Source organism: Emys orbicularis, chromosome 8, assembly GCF_028017835.1.
Source record: "Emys orbicularis isolate rEmyOrb1 chromosome 8, rEmyOrb1.hap1, whole genome shotgun sequence".
In the NCBI taxonomy this organism is placed as follows: Eukaryota; Metazoa; Chordata; order Testudines; family Emydidae; genus Emys; species Emys orbicularis.
The window spans coordinates 97,858,108-97,875,016 of NC_088690.1; the positions used below are offsets into that span (position 1 = coordinate 97,858,108).

At 44.7% G+C, this 16,909-nt stretch overlaps 1 protein-coding gene across 1 annotated transcript; it reads left to right on the forward strand.

Moving 5' to 3' along the window:
• The first annotated feature begins 2,050 nt into the window (after positions 1–2,050).
• On the forward strand, positions 2,051–13,741 carry FGF1 (fibroblast growth factor 1). Its single transcript, XM_065409661.1, has 3 exons — positions 2,051–2,219; positions 10,864–10,967; positions 13,547–13,741. The coding sequence occupies exons 1-3, from the start codon at positions 2,051–2,053 to the stop codon at positions 13,739–13,741; spliced, it is 468 nt and encodes a 155-aa protein (XP_065265733.1).
• Positions 13,742–16,909: the final 3,168 nt, after the last annotated feature.

Genomic DNA, 16,909 nt, shown 5'->3' on the forward strand with positions numbered 1-16,909 from the left:
GGATTGTTTAGTCTCCAGAAGAGAAGAATGAGGGGGGATTTGATAGCAGCCTTCAACTACCTGAAGGGGGGTTCCAAAGAGGATGGAACTCGGCTGTTCTCAATGGTGGCAGATGACAGAACAAGGAGCAATGGTCTCAAGTTGCAGTGGGGGAGGTCTAGGTTGGATATTAGGAAACACTATTTCACTAGGAGGGTGGTGAAGCACTGGAATGCGTTACCTAGGGAGGTGGTGGAGTCTCCTTCCTTGGAGGTTTTTAAGGCCCGGCTTGACAAAGCCCTGGCTGGGATGATTTAGATGGGAATTGGTCCTGCTTTGAGCAGGGGGTTGGACTAGATGACCTCCTGAGGTCCCTTCCAACCCTGATATTCTATGATTCTATGATAATGCGGTAAGATTTTTTGGCTCCCGAGGACAGCGTTATATCGAGGTAGAGGTGTATTGGGTTCTTATCCAAATCAATCCAGAGAACCTTTAGAAGTCGGCCCATCACTAACACTAATATATTTGTGTCTACAAATCAAGCTGCCACTGAGTTTGCTGTGTGCTCTGGAAGAATTTAATACTGGGAAAATTAGAGCCAGATAGGGTGACAGATACTGTAGCAAGTGTGAAAAATCAGGAGTGGGTGAGAGGTAATAGGAGCCCATATAAAAAAAGCCCCAAATATCGGGACTGTCCCTGTAAAATCGGGACATCTGGTCACCCTAGAGCCAGATGAGCCTGTGCCTCACTATAAATTCAGCTAATCTAAAGTCCTGGCTTGCAGAATTATGGGTCTTGTCAGCATCTCCACTGTAAAGAGTGTTGTGGTGTCTGATTCTTGTGTGGTTCGAATGCCTTTGTTTTTGAACATTAAATTTGGCTAAAATGGAGGTCAGTGCTTCCTGCCAGGTACCTTAAAGAACAAAAAGAATGTGAGACACTGATGTTTGAATGTAGCACATTTGTATTTCTCAAAGCTCCTTTCCACGAGTGTTTCTTTGGACGTGGATTACAGAGTGTAACCCTTGAACACATGAATTCCCAGATGTTTTTATTCAGAACTTCTTATGAAAAGGTGCCAAATTGTCAGCCTTGATGACCAAAGTCCTCTATCCACGGAACAGATCCAGCACTGGGAATGGCAGGGCAAGGGCTCTGTATGGGCATTCCAGGACCCCTCATCCCCCTGGGAAAAGCCACCGTTACAGATTAGAGGGTAGTTCTTTCTCTCCACACCCATTGAGTGCCAGATCCTGAGCTGGGGTAAAGCTGCACCTATTTACACCAGCTGAGGACTTGGCCCTCAGTCCTCAACATTTTTGCTGAGCCTTGATACCAAGGGTGCCTATTGCTACGATAATGTGATGGGGTCACTTGTCCAGTGAACACTAGACTGACCCAATCACCTCATATTGTATACTATGGATCACCAAGCAGGTATACCTTCTGGCCCTGCCTACCTGAGCTATCTCCAAACTGGTGCCCAAGAAGTGAAAAGGCTTCAACTCCCATTAGCGATCCCCTGAGGTACCCCCTTCCTGTTCTGTTAACCCACTGTGTGCTGTGTTATTGCGGCGGTCTGAAGCAGTACGTACTATGTAGTACACAATATGTGTTGCAAAACCTGCTCAGAATAGCTTAGGGGCAGAGTGAGAGTCATTAACTCTGAGCTTCCTGCCTCTTGTGAGTTTCAATTGGACATTGTATGTTTTTTTAAACAGTTTTTTGAGCATTTACTTTTAGTACATGTGTCGAGAGAGAGGAACGATAACTTTAAAAAGAAACGAGTCCCTATGATCCTGGCTACAGCCAACAGGGAACTATCAACATTTAAAGGAGCCCCACCTTTTGTAGTATGTCACTGCCTCATCCATTGTGCGAATCACCTGCAGAGGCTGTGTTTAAAACAATTGTCAGTGACTCCTCTAGGTGTGTCTAGGATCCTTCCCTGCCCCTTTAAAAGTGTGGGTTCAAGAAATGTGCTGCATACTTCGCTGCCATTGCTGCTATAAGCCTGTTGAATTTCTTACAGTCTTGAAGCCGTGCCACTGGGAGAGACTCGGAGATGGCCGAAGGGGAAATAACAACGTTCACCGCCCTGACCGAAAAATTCAATCTTCCACTGGGGAACTACAAGAAGCCCAAACTCCTGTACTGCAGCAACGGAGGCTACTTCTTGAGGATACTTCCAGATGGCAAAGTAGATGGGACAAGGGACCGAAGCGACCAACACAGTAAGCAAATCAGAAATGTGTTCAGGACACAGCTCTTACTTGGCTTATATGACTAGTGCTGCCTTTACCTTACTGCCCCCTTTTCTCTGGGAGGCTGGCATTACACATCAGCTGCTTTTCCAGCCAAGAAGGGATAGGTAGAGTATTTATGCTCTATGCCAGGTTCTCTCTCCTGCCATGGCAACAAACCATCCAGAGGTTCAGCATGTGAAACAAGGTCTACTATATATACACTCTACAGAGATACAAGATGTACAATACCTCACATTTGTCAAAATATTAAATATAAAATTAGTCATTAAAAAAATAAACCAGAAAGACTGACCACAGCAGGAGAGACTGAGATTCTAACTGAAGCACAGTTACCAGTTTACACAGTTAGTTGGCAACTAGAAGAAAGGGGTTTAGGAGGATGTCAACATACTACATTGCAAACTCAGCAGTCAAACATGGTATCTGCATTTCCCAAGTCTAGAAGATTCAGCATGGTAGTAGGGTTGTTATGATGTTACAGCTGTGCCTTTTTTGCAGGTTAAGTCATGCTCTGGAGCAAGTGTTAAGGCCCAGATTCCTAAGCGTGTGTCATGTATTCTATCGGAATGCTTTGCACAGGATTTACTCTTGCCATTGGTTAATTTTTCTTTTCCCTTATGTAGCAAAGTGCAGTACATTCCTGAGGGACGTGCAGGTTTAACAATGAAAGACTCAGCTCAAAAAAGTTATTCTGTGATTTATCATTTTAAAAATGCACTCATATTGCACTTATTTTCTCAAAACAAGGATGGTTAATTCTATGCTGAGTTGGTTATGTGTTTTATGTGCTTATTTGTGCTCCTGTAGCATAAAGGACACACAGTACTGTGTGACTACCAACTGGTGTAGCAAAATATTAAGAGAGAGACGTAACCAATTATCAGTAGAGGCCTGCAAATCTGTGGATGTGGATATCCACAGACCATGTTTGCAGATGGATGTGGATCCAAATTTTGTATCCACGCAGGGCTCTAGTTATCAGAGTCCCCATATGTGGCTGGATTCTCTCTCTCCCCCCCATAACCGGCATGTTACTAGGGTCAAGACAGGAATCAGAATCACTGCAGTCCACAGACATCTCCAACAGATGAGTCAGAAGGGGACCTGTTCTGGGCCAAGCTAGCCAGAGCAGAGATAAACTTCTCACACAGAAGTCACCGTTTGCCTTACAATTTCCATATTCCAATGTATAAATGCATCTTCAGACATAAGGAGCATTTTCATACATTTGAACCTGCCTTAGAAGGAGATCCCAGTGGGCTGAGAAGCTCTTTTAGTTTGCTCACAAATAGCTCTGTCCTAGAGTTGATTCAGGAAGAATCCTCCTTTCCCCCGAGTCTCTACTAGAGGTGGGCCTGAGCGGCACTATTCAGAGCTGAACTTCTCCAAAGTTTCAGTTTGTTCAGATACAGTTTCTCATCAGGCCAGCTTCAGTCTGTAATGAAGCAACATCACAGCATGGTTTTAGGGGACGTGGTGCTGCTAGGAGTGGGCCTTCATACAGGTTTTGAAAGATCCCATGACACATTAGCAGGAGTACCCTTATTTGGGTAATTACAGGCTGCGTATCCAAGTTCCCCTGCTGTTTCAACTAGATGCAGAACTATTCTTCGCTTCCAGTCCTTAACTACTACATAGCATTGCTGTGCACTGTCATACAGCTGGTGCATTTCACCCCAATGGCAGATGCATTTCAGTTGTAGGTGAAGGAATCCCTGGCTATCAACTGAATAGGAGTTGAAGTTTGTAAATTGTTTTGGGGTCTTTTAGCATGAAGGCGCAATAAATGATTATTACAGCAACTTTTTTCTGGATGCTTTTTTATGATGATTTAAAGCAGACTTTTTTTACCCACAGTTCTTTAAAAAAAAAAAAAAGAATGAAATTTTGTAGTTTTTTGGTGCTATCATTTCTTTACTGGGAAAAGAATCACAGAACTATTTTAACAATACACCCATCCATGCAAAGATTACAACACACATACAAAAGATTCAGTCACACCTAGCAAGGGTTAAACAGAGGCTTTTAATGCATTCTTGACATTGATCTGATTTCCTTCACACTGGCAGATAGTTCTGGGCTCACATATGCCTTGGCTATGGATGTTTGGACACTTCCAAGCCTGTGTAAAATTACTATTTTCTTTATGAATCACATACAACATGTACGCCATGTGACTCCTCTAGTTTCCACCCATCTTGCCAAATAAGTTTCTCTTTCCCAACCTCTTCCCATTGCAAGTGCTCAACTCCTGAGGCTCCATACTGCTTTGCTAATGAGGCAGATAACTATGCACTTTACAGTGTGTTGGTCTGGGACAAGAGACCTTTAAAAAACCCCAAACAAACCCAAAGTGCTGCCTACTCTGTGTAGGGCATTAATGATCTCATACAAAGATTAGTAAGTAAGAGTAGGAGCTTCCCAGCACTCTTGGCTAGGAGTATTCTCTCCCCACACTGCTAGCACTGGTTGCTGCTACCTTTCACCCCAGGCATGGCTGCGTTTCAGAGGTCTAAACATTTTTGAAGTGCATTTTGGAGTTCTTCAGGATGAAAACTTTTGTACAACTGTAAGGCATTATTGTCCATGCTTTAAATTCTCATGTTTCACTTCTTCCATGTTCAAAGCATATACTACTATTATTATTGCTTTGTACAGTGCTATGGGATACCAAGCGTTATATGAAAGCGTGATATGAAAAACCAAATTCTATGCTTCTCTGGCTAGAAGGGATGGATGTTTGGCTTCTTCAGTAGCTGATCATATTAGTCAATAGGGATACTTTCCCTTACATCTATAAGGAACCCAGCCTGTTCTGGATGAGCAAGACCCCAAGGCCAGATCCGTGGATCTGACAAAGCTGTGCTTGATCCAGGACCAAGAAGGACCACCTCCCTCCTTTCAGCTACCTTACTGCTTCCTCAAACTGGGGACCTGAAGTCTGCTCCGGGTTCCGCTGGCAGTAGCAATTCTTTTGGGACCATACCACCAGCTGGAGATTGTTGGGGTGCAAAGCAATCCTGACGTGCCGCCTCTGCCAGGAAGAGTGAATAGATGGTGTAGAGCTGGTTATGCAGCTTTATGCCACCTGAGGTTTTCTTACAACAGAATAATCCCCAGTTGCTACCTTAAGGGAGCTTTCTGGCTGCTTTGCGTTAACTGAGCAGTGCAAAGCATCCAGATTGGAGGGGGGAGTGGGTTGAGGATTTGGTCCCAAAACTCCATGGGATTCCTCAGCCCATAGCCCTTAACAGCTCACTATTGAACTAATCTGGAGCTCTGCAGAATGACTGGTTCTGTTAAAGAGCATTCCGACGTACTATAGAACATAACTGTGCCAGGGAAAAGAGATGGACTTAAACTCCAAGGAATCTGTTTGAAAGTTCTAAGCTATTCGGGTTATTACACTTTCAAAATGCTTGGGAGGGTTTTTTTAAAATAAATGCCAGGCAGGAACTGGATGGGGAGATGGAGGCAGGGATGGGAAAAGGAATGACTACAGCAAGCCTCTGTCTTAAGGTGGTCCGAGGTTTATGAATTGTAAGGCTATGCTTTTCTTCATCAGAACACACTGTCTCAATGCACTGATTTCAAAGCAGGAACCTTTTCTGTTGCATGTGTAAACTCTGCTACTGAATATTTACGGGACTATAGCTGGACTACACACTGCAGCTGTATCTGGCTAAAGAGTGGTGTTGGGAGAAGCCAGCTGTGCTTTACAAATTCTAAGAAAAGCACTTGAAAAAAACTTAGCACTTTATTTTTTTTGGTGAAAGCCAGTTTGTGGCAGAGTTTTAATTATAAATGCCATTTACACACACACACACACAAACAGCCTCACAGCAGATCGAAGGAGGATGACCTCACTTTGAGTAAACATAGCAAGGGACGGGAAGTCTCTAACCTAGAATAAACTGGGCATGTAACCTTTCTCAAACCCTGCTCAGAAGAGGAGGTGGGGAAACAAACGTGGGGGATTCTTTGGAAGGCAGGTTCATGCTCACAATATGCACAAGTCAAAGTGCTGAAAGTGCTGCATGCACTGAACAGACTTCTGTCATTTTGGCACTGAGATACTGGAGCTGGGATTATGTCTGGGTGGCACTGCAGCCCCTATGCACCCTCACACACACAGCAAGGTTTGAGTCTCACAGCAAACATCAAGTCACACCATTTGTCAAGGGGCATCCTAGGAATATACATTTTTAAGCCTATAAACTGCTATACATTCCTTTAATAGTAAGTGTCTGATCTAAACCAACAAAGACTCAGAGGTTCTGGGCCCAGTGGCCAAATAAATTGACCTCACAAGTCTTCATAGGCATATGTGTGTAGGAACATAAGCTTATGATCTCCTACAAGCAATCACAGCCTAAGCGCTGGTTTATTTTGGGACTCAGACAGTCATTTCTGAACACTGGTGTCATGCCAGTTCACCCAACTGAAGCCATGTTAAAGTTAGACACACAGGGCTGGGGAGGGTGGGAAATACCTGGAACTGGACAAACAAAACCCTGTCAATCAGAAATGCTGGGAGGCCCTCCACAGAACACTAACCCAGACAGGACCGGGGAGGTGGATGGTGCTGCTAGTGACCAGTGTTGCCTTTCCACTTTGTTTTACGTATTTTTACAATGCTCGATTTCGCTGAGGTGGCAGTGATAAAAGCTGCAGAACAGGTAGGGCATGGTCAGCGGTAGTGCAGGCTTCCCCCAGCTTGCCTCAGCCCTGAGCTGGGGACTACTTTTCCAGGTGAGAAGCAGTCCATCCTCTAGGCTCATCCAGCCTTTAGTGTCTCTGCTGAAACTGCCAACAAGAGTGTCAACGCATTCCAACAGCAGTGGTGATTTTGTGAAACGGATATTTACCCACTACGAACTAGCATGTGGCAATCAACTAATTACCTAGAGGCCACCACATAGCGGTGACTTTTGAATGCCAGACTCAGCCACCCCAAAATCAGGAATAGTTCTGGGAAATCTGTTACCTTCCCAGACCTTTGCCAGCTCCAGGCACCAAGAATGTGTATCCTTTCCTTTGATCTCTTCCTCCAGCAAGGAATCAGAGTAGGTTGCGCTAGAAGGAAATGGCCAGCTAACGTGGCGAGTTCTCCACCATGGTTCACTCATGACAAGCTGCTTACTCCCCTTTGCATGTCGCCAGTGCTGCTTGCTGAAGGATGTAGGTTTGCAACCTTTGCCAGAAAGGAACTGAGTGTCAATGAGCTACTAAACTTGGACATCCTGATGAAAAATATTTATAGAGGAAACTCCTTAAAGGGATACATGCCAATGGAATAACCCTGGGTACAGAGAACATTTCTGTGCACTGAAAGTTATGTGCTAAGCAGGTTCCATGCCTCTATATTTTATACATACTTAAGTGGGATGAGAATTTGCCCAATAAAACACACCCTCAATGCGTGGGCAGGCTGGTGACCTCACCTGGCCAGACTCTCCCTTTTGGATGTTATTCATATGGCTGGTAGAAAGCATTGACTGACAGAGAGCAGCCAAGAACCCACTTCAGTGGGTTCTTATTTCTCTTGAGTGTTATGCTACCAGCAAAATAATTCACTCTACTCAGAAGCAATAAGGTCATCCCCAATGCCACACTGAAAACAATGAGCCTCTGGTCACAAGAAAGCAAAGGGGAAGAGAAGATCTGTAATTTAAGGTTTTCCTGCCGATAGAGCTAATGGAGCGTGTGTTTGTATTTGCAAATGCTCGCTCATGCACAAATCACAAAAGATTTGGAATTTGGGGATTGTTCTCATAACTATCCAAAACTTTGGATGCTTATCTGAATGCCAACTTGGCTAGGAGATCTGCTGAGAACAATCTTTCTGGCACTTCTCCCCCCAGGCATCCAGTTCTAATTAGTAATCCCACCAGCAGCATCTTTCTTGCAATATTCAGGCAATTCTGATTCTGGAAATCAGACAAAGAAAGAAAACTTCACAGAACATTTTGGACTCTTAAACGTGAAGTTCATGCTCAATTCCAAAAATGGACAAAGGTCTGGGGCTGATTCTTAATTATTCTCTATTTTACCTAGTTCCGGTGGGGAGGGTTGTGAGGAATCCGTGCATGGGCTCTTGCCTGCTTTTCCTTACCAAACTACTTCTCTCTTCTTTTTCCCATTCAGCCACGTGGCTGCCTGCTACCAGCCTAGAAATTGTACAGCCAGCCAGAAAGGACTTTGCTTCTTCATTGCGGGTGGATGCTCTCTCTCATTCTTGTATGACTATTTTAATTATGTAGCAGCCTCTCTTCCTGTTTCCCTCTCTCCTTCCTAGTTTACTCCCTTTACCGGGTTCTGGGAATGCAGCTCTGAGCAGAACATAAGCAGACTGGTGGTGTTCCATTTCAAGGACGTGCTGAATGCAAGATCCCAATTTGAACAGAGCAAACAAAGGAGTCACAAATGACAGCAAATCTGCTCCCATCCAATTTGCTAATCAAACATTATTTACTGAACAGTAAGTGCCTGATTAAAGGATCTGAGCCATAGCAACAAAGGTTTCACAGGGACAAGGGCTTCTGTCATTTCAAGAGACGATATTACTTTTTATGTGGCCAAAATGAGACTAAAATAAAATAAGGAAGGAATCAGCTAAAAACATCTCAAACTTGTCCCCCAGTGGCACTGGATTTCCCCAGGTCATGGACACTATTTGATAATGAGTCTTTCCAGGGCGGAAGAAAACTGACTGGAGGCCTAGAAATATGATGCTTCCTGATCCTGATTTTGTAAGACTCTTCACATGATGAACGCAATAGTTATTTGCCTGTTTTAAAGTGATGTTTCAATTATTCACACTAAAGCTGGCTACAATATTTCTGCCTAGCTGCCCATCACAGCAGCATCTAAGTCTTCTATCTGAATGGAAAGAGTTTTCAAGAATGCTCCCTAAACATTATTACGTATTGGATCCCCTCCCTAGTGGAAATATATTTTTGAAAGAAATGAGCATTGGGTTTTTAATCATTTTTGCCTAGACCATCAGAGTGAACTAAGAAGAAAGATAACCAGCAGGAAAGAGTGTCCACGCAGCTCAAATTGGAAGTTTTTTTAAAAATGCAATTTTATGTAAGAGGACATCAAGTGTGGTATAGACACTAGGGCCTGCTCGCTGGCCTCAGGCGACACAACAGGGATACACAGAGCTTTCCCCCCGTCAAAGTCACCAGTTCAAATCCAGTCTAGGTTGGTAGTGACTGAAAGTCAAAGTCTGGTGGCCTGTGTTGAAGTGATTCAGGGTCTCAGTCCAGTTCCTAGTAGACAACTCTCCATGTCACAAAATTTACCACCAACTGGCGCCCTATTAGCAGTCTCAGTTGACAGGTCAGAGATTTAATACATTGTACCAGAGTTTCTCAAACTGGGGTCTGTGGACCCCTGCGGGTACTCCAGAGGGTCCATGAGTCATGTCCAGGGCCGCTGGCCCTGCTGATCAACTCCTCCCCCTCCCTCCCAGTGCCTCCTGCACGCCACGGAACAGCTGTTCATCGGCATACAGGAGGCATGGGGGGGGGAGGAGTGGGGGGGGCACGCTCGGGGGAGGAGGTGGAAAGAGGCAAGGAAGAGGAAGGATGGGGACTTGGGGGAAGGGGTGGAGTAGAGGTGGGGACTGAGCAGGGGGCTGAGGGTCTGTGAAAATATTTAAATCAAAATGGGGGTCCTCAGGTTGCTAAAGTTTGAGAACCACTGCATTATACTATCCAGCTCTTTCTTCAGTAGCCAATTGTTTTCTCTCTGTGTTTACATCATGGCGGGGCAGCTACCCAGATTATAGTAGTATAAAAATGTGATCACTTGACCTGCCTCCAAAAGGAGATATTTTCTAGGATGGAGACTGACCTTTCCTACTTATTTAGTACCCTTTGTGGCTGGGAGAATAACTACACTTAGACATTAATAAACATGAACTCAAAATATTATATGAATAAGAAACTTTTAAATAAAAAAAGATTTGGGGCTGAACTCTGCTCTCAGAGTATGTACATGAAATCGGAGTAACTCCATGTCATTGGATTATTACTATTATTATTAGTGTTCCATTAGCCCCAGTAAGCTCCAACCAAGATCAAGGTTGTGCTTGTGCTATGTGCTGTTGTGCTATGTGCTGTAGCTGCACATGGTAAGAGACAGTGCTTTCCCCAAAGAGCTAGCACTCTGCATGGACAAGGAACAAAGGATGGGAGAAAAGATTATTACTATACCTATTTTACTGGTGGGGAGCTGAGGGGCAGAAAGCACTACGTGACTTGCCAAGGTCAGAGAGCAGGTTTGTTAGGTAGAACTATAACCCAGATCTCCTGAATCCCTATCCAGTGCTTTTTTAAAAAAATGTCTTCCTCTGGTGTAAATAAAATAAAATTTGGCCCTTCATTCCTAAAACATGGGGACGGGGATCGGACAAGGAAGGGTTATTACTGTTTCAGCAATATATTGTCTCCCTTACAAACAGTCTCACCCTTATGAACAGGGACTTTGGATCAGCATACAATTCTCTCCCATTGCTAACCTTCCTAGAAGCATTGCCATATCTGTGACGACTTTTTTTTGTTTTTTTCTTTTATTTTTGTTGTTTTATTTTTACTTTCAGTTCAGCTGCAGCTAAGTGCGGAAAGCGTGGGTGAAGTATATATAAAGAGCACTGAGTCTGGACAGTTTTTGGCTATGGATACCAATGGACTTTTATATGGATCAGTAAGTATGAGGTTGATGTGGTACCAGACATTGAGAATTTTGAGGTTGGCAGAAATCTGGTAGCTCTGAGTAATGTAACCCACAAGCAACATTTAGTCTGTTTGTTATTTTTGCAGCTGGATCACCACTCTTTACCCAAATTTATTTTTGGAATGAATAAATAAATAAAAGCTTGTAACGGTGCCCCAAAATATTTAACATATTATAGTTCATAGTTGGAAGCAGTAGCAGCATCATTATAGTGTCTTTTCAGCTGCCAATTTTCAGAAAGAGACTCTATTAGGAACTCTTGGCCAAAACTTCTCTCTTGCCCATAGACTGCAGTGAAGTTGCAGCTGCTTGCCCTGGGGCTGGCCATCGTCCTGTTTTGTAAACTCCCTTTTTTCAGGATGCATCACATCAGACTCTTCATTCTATGATGCAAATGTTGCGTTGTAGCTTAAAACTTCTCAACATCCTTTCTAGGTGAATTTAGTGCTTCTAAAAAGGTATTGATCTGAGGTGAAGTTTTCTGTTCTCAGATTAAGTAAACCACAGGTAGCAGCATAGCTCCCAGCCACCTGCTTGCCAATTTGCCTCAGCTGTGATCTGCAGGGACCACCTGTATGAGGGAGAAGGTAGCAGTGTCTCCAAGCCATTCAAACCTCGGCCTTTCCAGTCATTCTCCCAATGAGGACACTTAGTGCCACACATGATGTCTGTTAACAACTGACCTGAGATCACCCTAATTTTGGTATGACATACAATTGCTGATTTCTCTGTTAAGCATGTGCATCTGTCACAGGGGCCCTGCTCCACCTCACCTTCTTACCCCAGAAACTGCACCGAGTCCTCCAAGTGCGCTATCAGTGAAGATTTATTTCAAGTCCCCTTCACCAATATCACCAGGGTCCCCCGTGCTCCCACCTATTTACAGTGTTTGCCAAGCTTTAGGCTCTCTCCTGAGAGGAGCAGAGGTCTCCTGACTCTGAGACTCTCTGTAACTAGGCCCCAGCTAGCCCTGTTCCTCCCGTCTCCCCTCGCTTTTCTCTCCCCTTGCACTTCCTTCCTGTGCCTCTGATCATTCCTGGACTGATGGCCAACTGAGTTAATTAATCCTAATCAGCTTTTCCTGGAGAACTAATTAGCTTCTAAGGCATGGTCTACACTACAGCGTTAGGTCGACATATGGCAGCTTACGTCGAACTCATTATGTCAGTGTACACACTACAGCCTTGCTCCCACCGATGTAAGTGCCCTACTACACAGGCATAACAACTCCACCTCCAGGAGAGGCATAGGGCTTATGTCAGTGCAGTTACGGTGACACAGTGTCCCTGTAGACACTGTTACTTATATCTATTGGCTGTCATTCTTGTCAATTTCATGGCTCCAGCAAAAGCTGGCTCCTGGTTCGCCAGCCTGGGTGCTGGCCGGGCTCCACTCGAAGCCGGGCTGCCACCCAGGCTCCCAGCTCAGGCTGACCCCTGGGCTCCCCACAGGGAGCATGGCAGCTAATTGGACTCTGGGCACAAATCTCCCTGCTTGGAGCCCAGCTGCCCTCCCTGGGCTTCTCTCCAGGAATGGGGCAGCCACACCAGGCTCCTTGGCTCCCTGCCGGGAATGGGGCAGCCACACCAGGCTCCTTGGCTCCCTGCCGGGAATGGGGCAGCCACACCAGGCTCCTTGGCTCCCTGCCGGGAATGGGGCGGCCACACCAGGCTCCAGGCATGGATCTCCCCGCTGGGAGCCCAGCTGCCCTCCCCAAGATCTCAGCACCCTGCTGCACACTGAAAACATGGCTGCTAACATAGGGCATCTTAAGTGTAGACATGCCTTAAGTGATCAAAGTGAAGGCTCACTGGCGCACACCTGTAATCCCAGCTACTTGGGAGGCTGAGGCCAGCGGATCGCTTGAACTCAGGAGTTCTGGACTGCAGTAGGCTATGCCAATCAGGTGTCCGCACTAAATTCGGCATCAATATAGTGATCCCTGGGAAGCTTGGGTCACCAGGTTGCCTAAGGAGGGATGAACCGGCCCAGGTCGGAAAAGGAGCAGGTCAAAACTCCCCTGCATTCTGTCACAGTGTCTCAGAGCTGGTGAGTGCTCATGAAAGCAGCTTACTGATATAATTCCACAGCCATAGCTAGCTACTTGGCAGCTGCAGAAAGAGTGGACCAATTGCACTGATTTCAATGGAACTGCACCACAGATGAATTGGGCCCAGGATGTGTAGCTGCTCAGGAGGTGGTGGGGTTCTTTGACAAAGGAACTGATTGCAGACAGGATAGTGTCACAGCTCACTTGTAGCTGATTGAAATGCAGGTGCCATGAACAAGTTACTGTAGAGAAGTTAGCTAAGCCAAGGAAACCTACTTAGCACGAGCTTCCACCAATTTTAGGAAAGTGCCTGTTTCAAATGAACATTGTATTAATAGAATGGAGTCAGATTCAAAAACCAATGGTCTTAAAGGGGGGGTTTGGGTAGAGCCTCACGGCAAACTACGACTCCCCAAGTCTAACTGAGTCTAGATCATTGCACTTAGGGGCATGCTTATGCCATTCGCTCTCACCGTAGATACTTGGAACTCTTTTTCAGCTGTTACCGGGTGAGGAATGCTTGTTCTTGGAAAGAATGGAAGAAAATCATTACAACACGTACACGTCTAAGAAGCATGCAGATAAGAACTGGTTCATTGGCTTAAAGAAGAATGGAAGCTGCAAACTGGGACCGCGGACTCACTATGGCCAAAAGGCCATCCTTTTCCTTCCACTGTCCGTGTCCGCTGATTAAGAGAAGTATCCAGGGTGCCATAAAATGACCCTGAGTCTTAAATACCAACTTCTATTCCTTCTCTCTCTCTTTCACTGGGCAGTGTGACAAAGAGCTTAATTTTAGATCCAGGAATTTTAAATCTAAATGCTTTAAAAATAAAATAGAGCTATTTAATTTTGCACTAACCAAGTTTAACATGGAGGCGAGGAAAACACTTGTAGAGCAATGGGCAGGTTGTCTCTCCAATGCATTCTTGTTGACGGGTCTCCATTGTCAGACCTGCGCAACAGAAAGCACGTGTGAGGCACATCTGAGGCAAAATGTGTGCACTGAAAAATGCAAAAGGACTCCAGAGAATATACATAAACTCGTGGTTGAAAGGGAGCACACAGGAATGTTACTGCCCTAAATGCATGGCTTACTAGAACACTAAATCAATCACACCTAGAGAGAACAGGTGCATGTTTTATATTTCCATAAAAGTAAAACTTCCCTAGAATATATAGGTATTTTAATGCAATCTAGACAGTATCTAATATACACTTCAAAAAATTTAAAACTGCATCAGTATTCAATTTATCAACTGAAAGCAGAATTCTGCACCTATCCTAATTGTGTACAGCTCAACTAACCACGACCCATACTCTTGAAAACTAGACATCTAAGCCAGTCAAACACTACTAATATTACTATATTTCTTGTTAATATCCTTCATATGTAATTTGTATTTATTTATTAAGTGACTCTGTATACATTATAAAGAGTTCAATAATATGAATTATAGGCAGTCAAAGCCAGTTAATGTTATCTCAAGAAGGATGCAGATGGGATAAAGAGGGGTATGATTTTGACAAGAAAGTCTGGGAGAAAGGTCATGGGGGGGAAAGGGAAGTAGTCATGGAACTATATTACCAGGGTGGATAAAAATCAATGATTTAAAAAAAAAATGTAATGTTTTTATTTAAATCGAATTTTTTGATAAAATACTTTTCGAGGAAAAAACCTATCTAAAGATAGTTTTAAGATACATTATAAGATAGTTATAAGATACATTATAGCTCAAAGATATCTCATCAGGGAATAGGGATTATAAATTCTAATTCTATAGTATGAGACAATATATTCATGTAATGTTTAAGAAAAGTTTTGTAAATGAGTTCCAATAGTTCATGGATTAGGAACCCGATCTTATAGGGTTCCAGGGGCTTCTGTATAGATTATTTAGGTTAATCTTTCTATCTACCCAATGGGACTCAATGCTCAGTCTAGAGGATACCATCAGAGATGCTTAGTTTTGCAGTTCTCAAACTGTGGATTTGTGTCTCCGGAGATAACATACTTGTTAACAGCAAAAATGTTTTAAAATAAATAAATAATATATAGAGGTGAGAAATAACAGACCTCAACCCTATTGTCCCTCTGCAAATTTGTGTACACAGAGTCAATCTGTTACCTCTCTCTAAAAGTGCAAAGTTTCAAAAAGTTCAATGAATAGAAGATTGTTGGGGGTGGAATAGATCTGGACAAGGAGAAGAAGTCTGGAGATAAATGTGAGATGGGAGGGACAGGCAGTAGAAACAGAAGTGAAACTGTTTGAGGAGCATATTCCAGAAGTCTTGTGGTCTTTCTGAGTATAGCCTTCATTGATTTGAGATCTACCATACCATTCTCTCACTAGAAGGGAAAACCTATAATGGCAGCAGGCCGTAAAAGAGACCCAGTTTGGGAATAAGAACCATTCATGAAATATATGTTTGCTGATGATGTTTAAAGAAAGTCACACCAGTGAACTGGAGGAAGTCACTTAAACACTTGGATTTAGAGACTGTTAAAGTGATAATCTCACTTTAAACACCAGTAGCTTCTTCTGCCGGTATAGATACAATATTTTCTTCTTTTGGACTAATTCATTCCAAATTGAGAAATCGTTTGGGACCTGAAAAAGCAGGAAAGCTTGTTTTTCTTTTCCAGATTATGAACAAACAGGCAAATGAAGGTGAAGACGACTGAGTTAGCTGCAGAAGCCAATATTTTAAGTTTCTCATGTTGACCTAGCTCACATAGTTGATTTAATTTTTTTTTAAATATTTCATTTCACTATTCACTACTAAAAACAATTTTAACAAAAACAAACCTGATTTTAAAAAACTTGAATGTTTAACTAAATTCGAAAATTCATATGCTTGTTTTGTTAAAATATTATATGTTTGCTGTTGAAGAAAAAAATCAAGAATACATAATGTTGTTGTTTTAGTTAAATAAAACAATTTAAATGTCTGTCTGGTGATGTTCTCCTCCTCATACAGCATGGCAAGAAAATCCTCCAAATTAACCTGTTGAATTGGAGATAGTTCACTTCCCAGTGACTTCATAAACATCTGCTTCAGTTACCTTTGGTAAATGAAATAACCAAACAATCATTCATTTTCTGATATAGCTGTAAAACTAATCTGAAAAGTTTTCAAAATAAATCACTTTAAAAATGTATAGTATGTACCAGGACCGGCTCTAACTTTTTTGCTGCCCCAGGCAAAAAAGAAGAGGGCCGCCCCCACCCCGCGAGCGCCGCGCTGCCATACCCCCCCCGCGAGTGCCGCGCAGCCGAACCCCCTCTAGCGCCGCCGAAAACCCCGCCCCCCAGCACCACGCCACCCGAAGCCCCGCCCCCAGAGCGCCACGCCGCCCAAAGCCACGCCCCCCAGAGCGCCACGCCGCCCGAAGCCCCCGCCCCCTTCAAGCGCCGCGCCGCCCGAAGCCCCCGCCCCCCTCCGAGCGCCGTACCAAGCCCCCACCCCCTCCGAGCGCCAAGCCCCTGCCCCCCCTCCGAGCGCTGTGCCACGCCAAGCCCCCACCCCCCTCCGAGTGCTGTGCTGTGCCAGCCCCCGCCCCCCCAGCACCGCGCCAAGCCCCTGCCCCCCTCCGAGCGCCACGCCAAGCCCCCGCCCTCCTCCGAGCGCCGTGCTGCGCCAGACCCCGCCCCCTCCAAGCACCAAGCCCCCGCTCCCCTCCGAGCGGCGTGCCGCGCCAGCCCCCGCCCCCCCAGCGCTGCACCAAGCCTCCGCCCTCCCGAGCGCTGCGCCGCACCAAGCCCCACCCCCCTCCAAGCGCCGTGCCGCCTGAAGCCCCACCCCCCCGAGCACCGCGCCGCGGAAACAAAAAAAAAACCCCTCCAGCGCTGCCCCAACG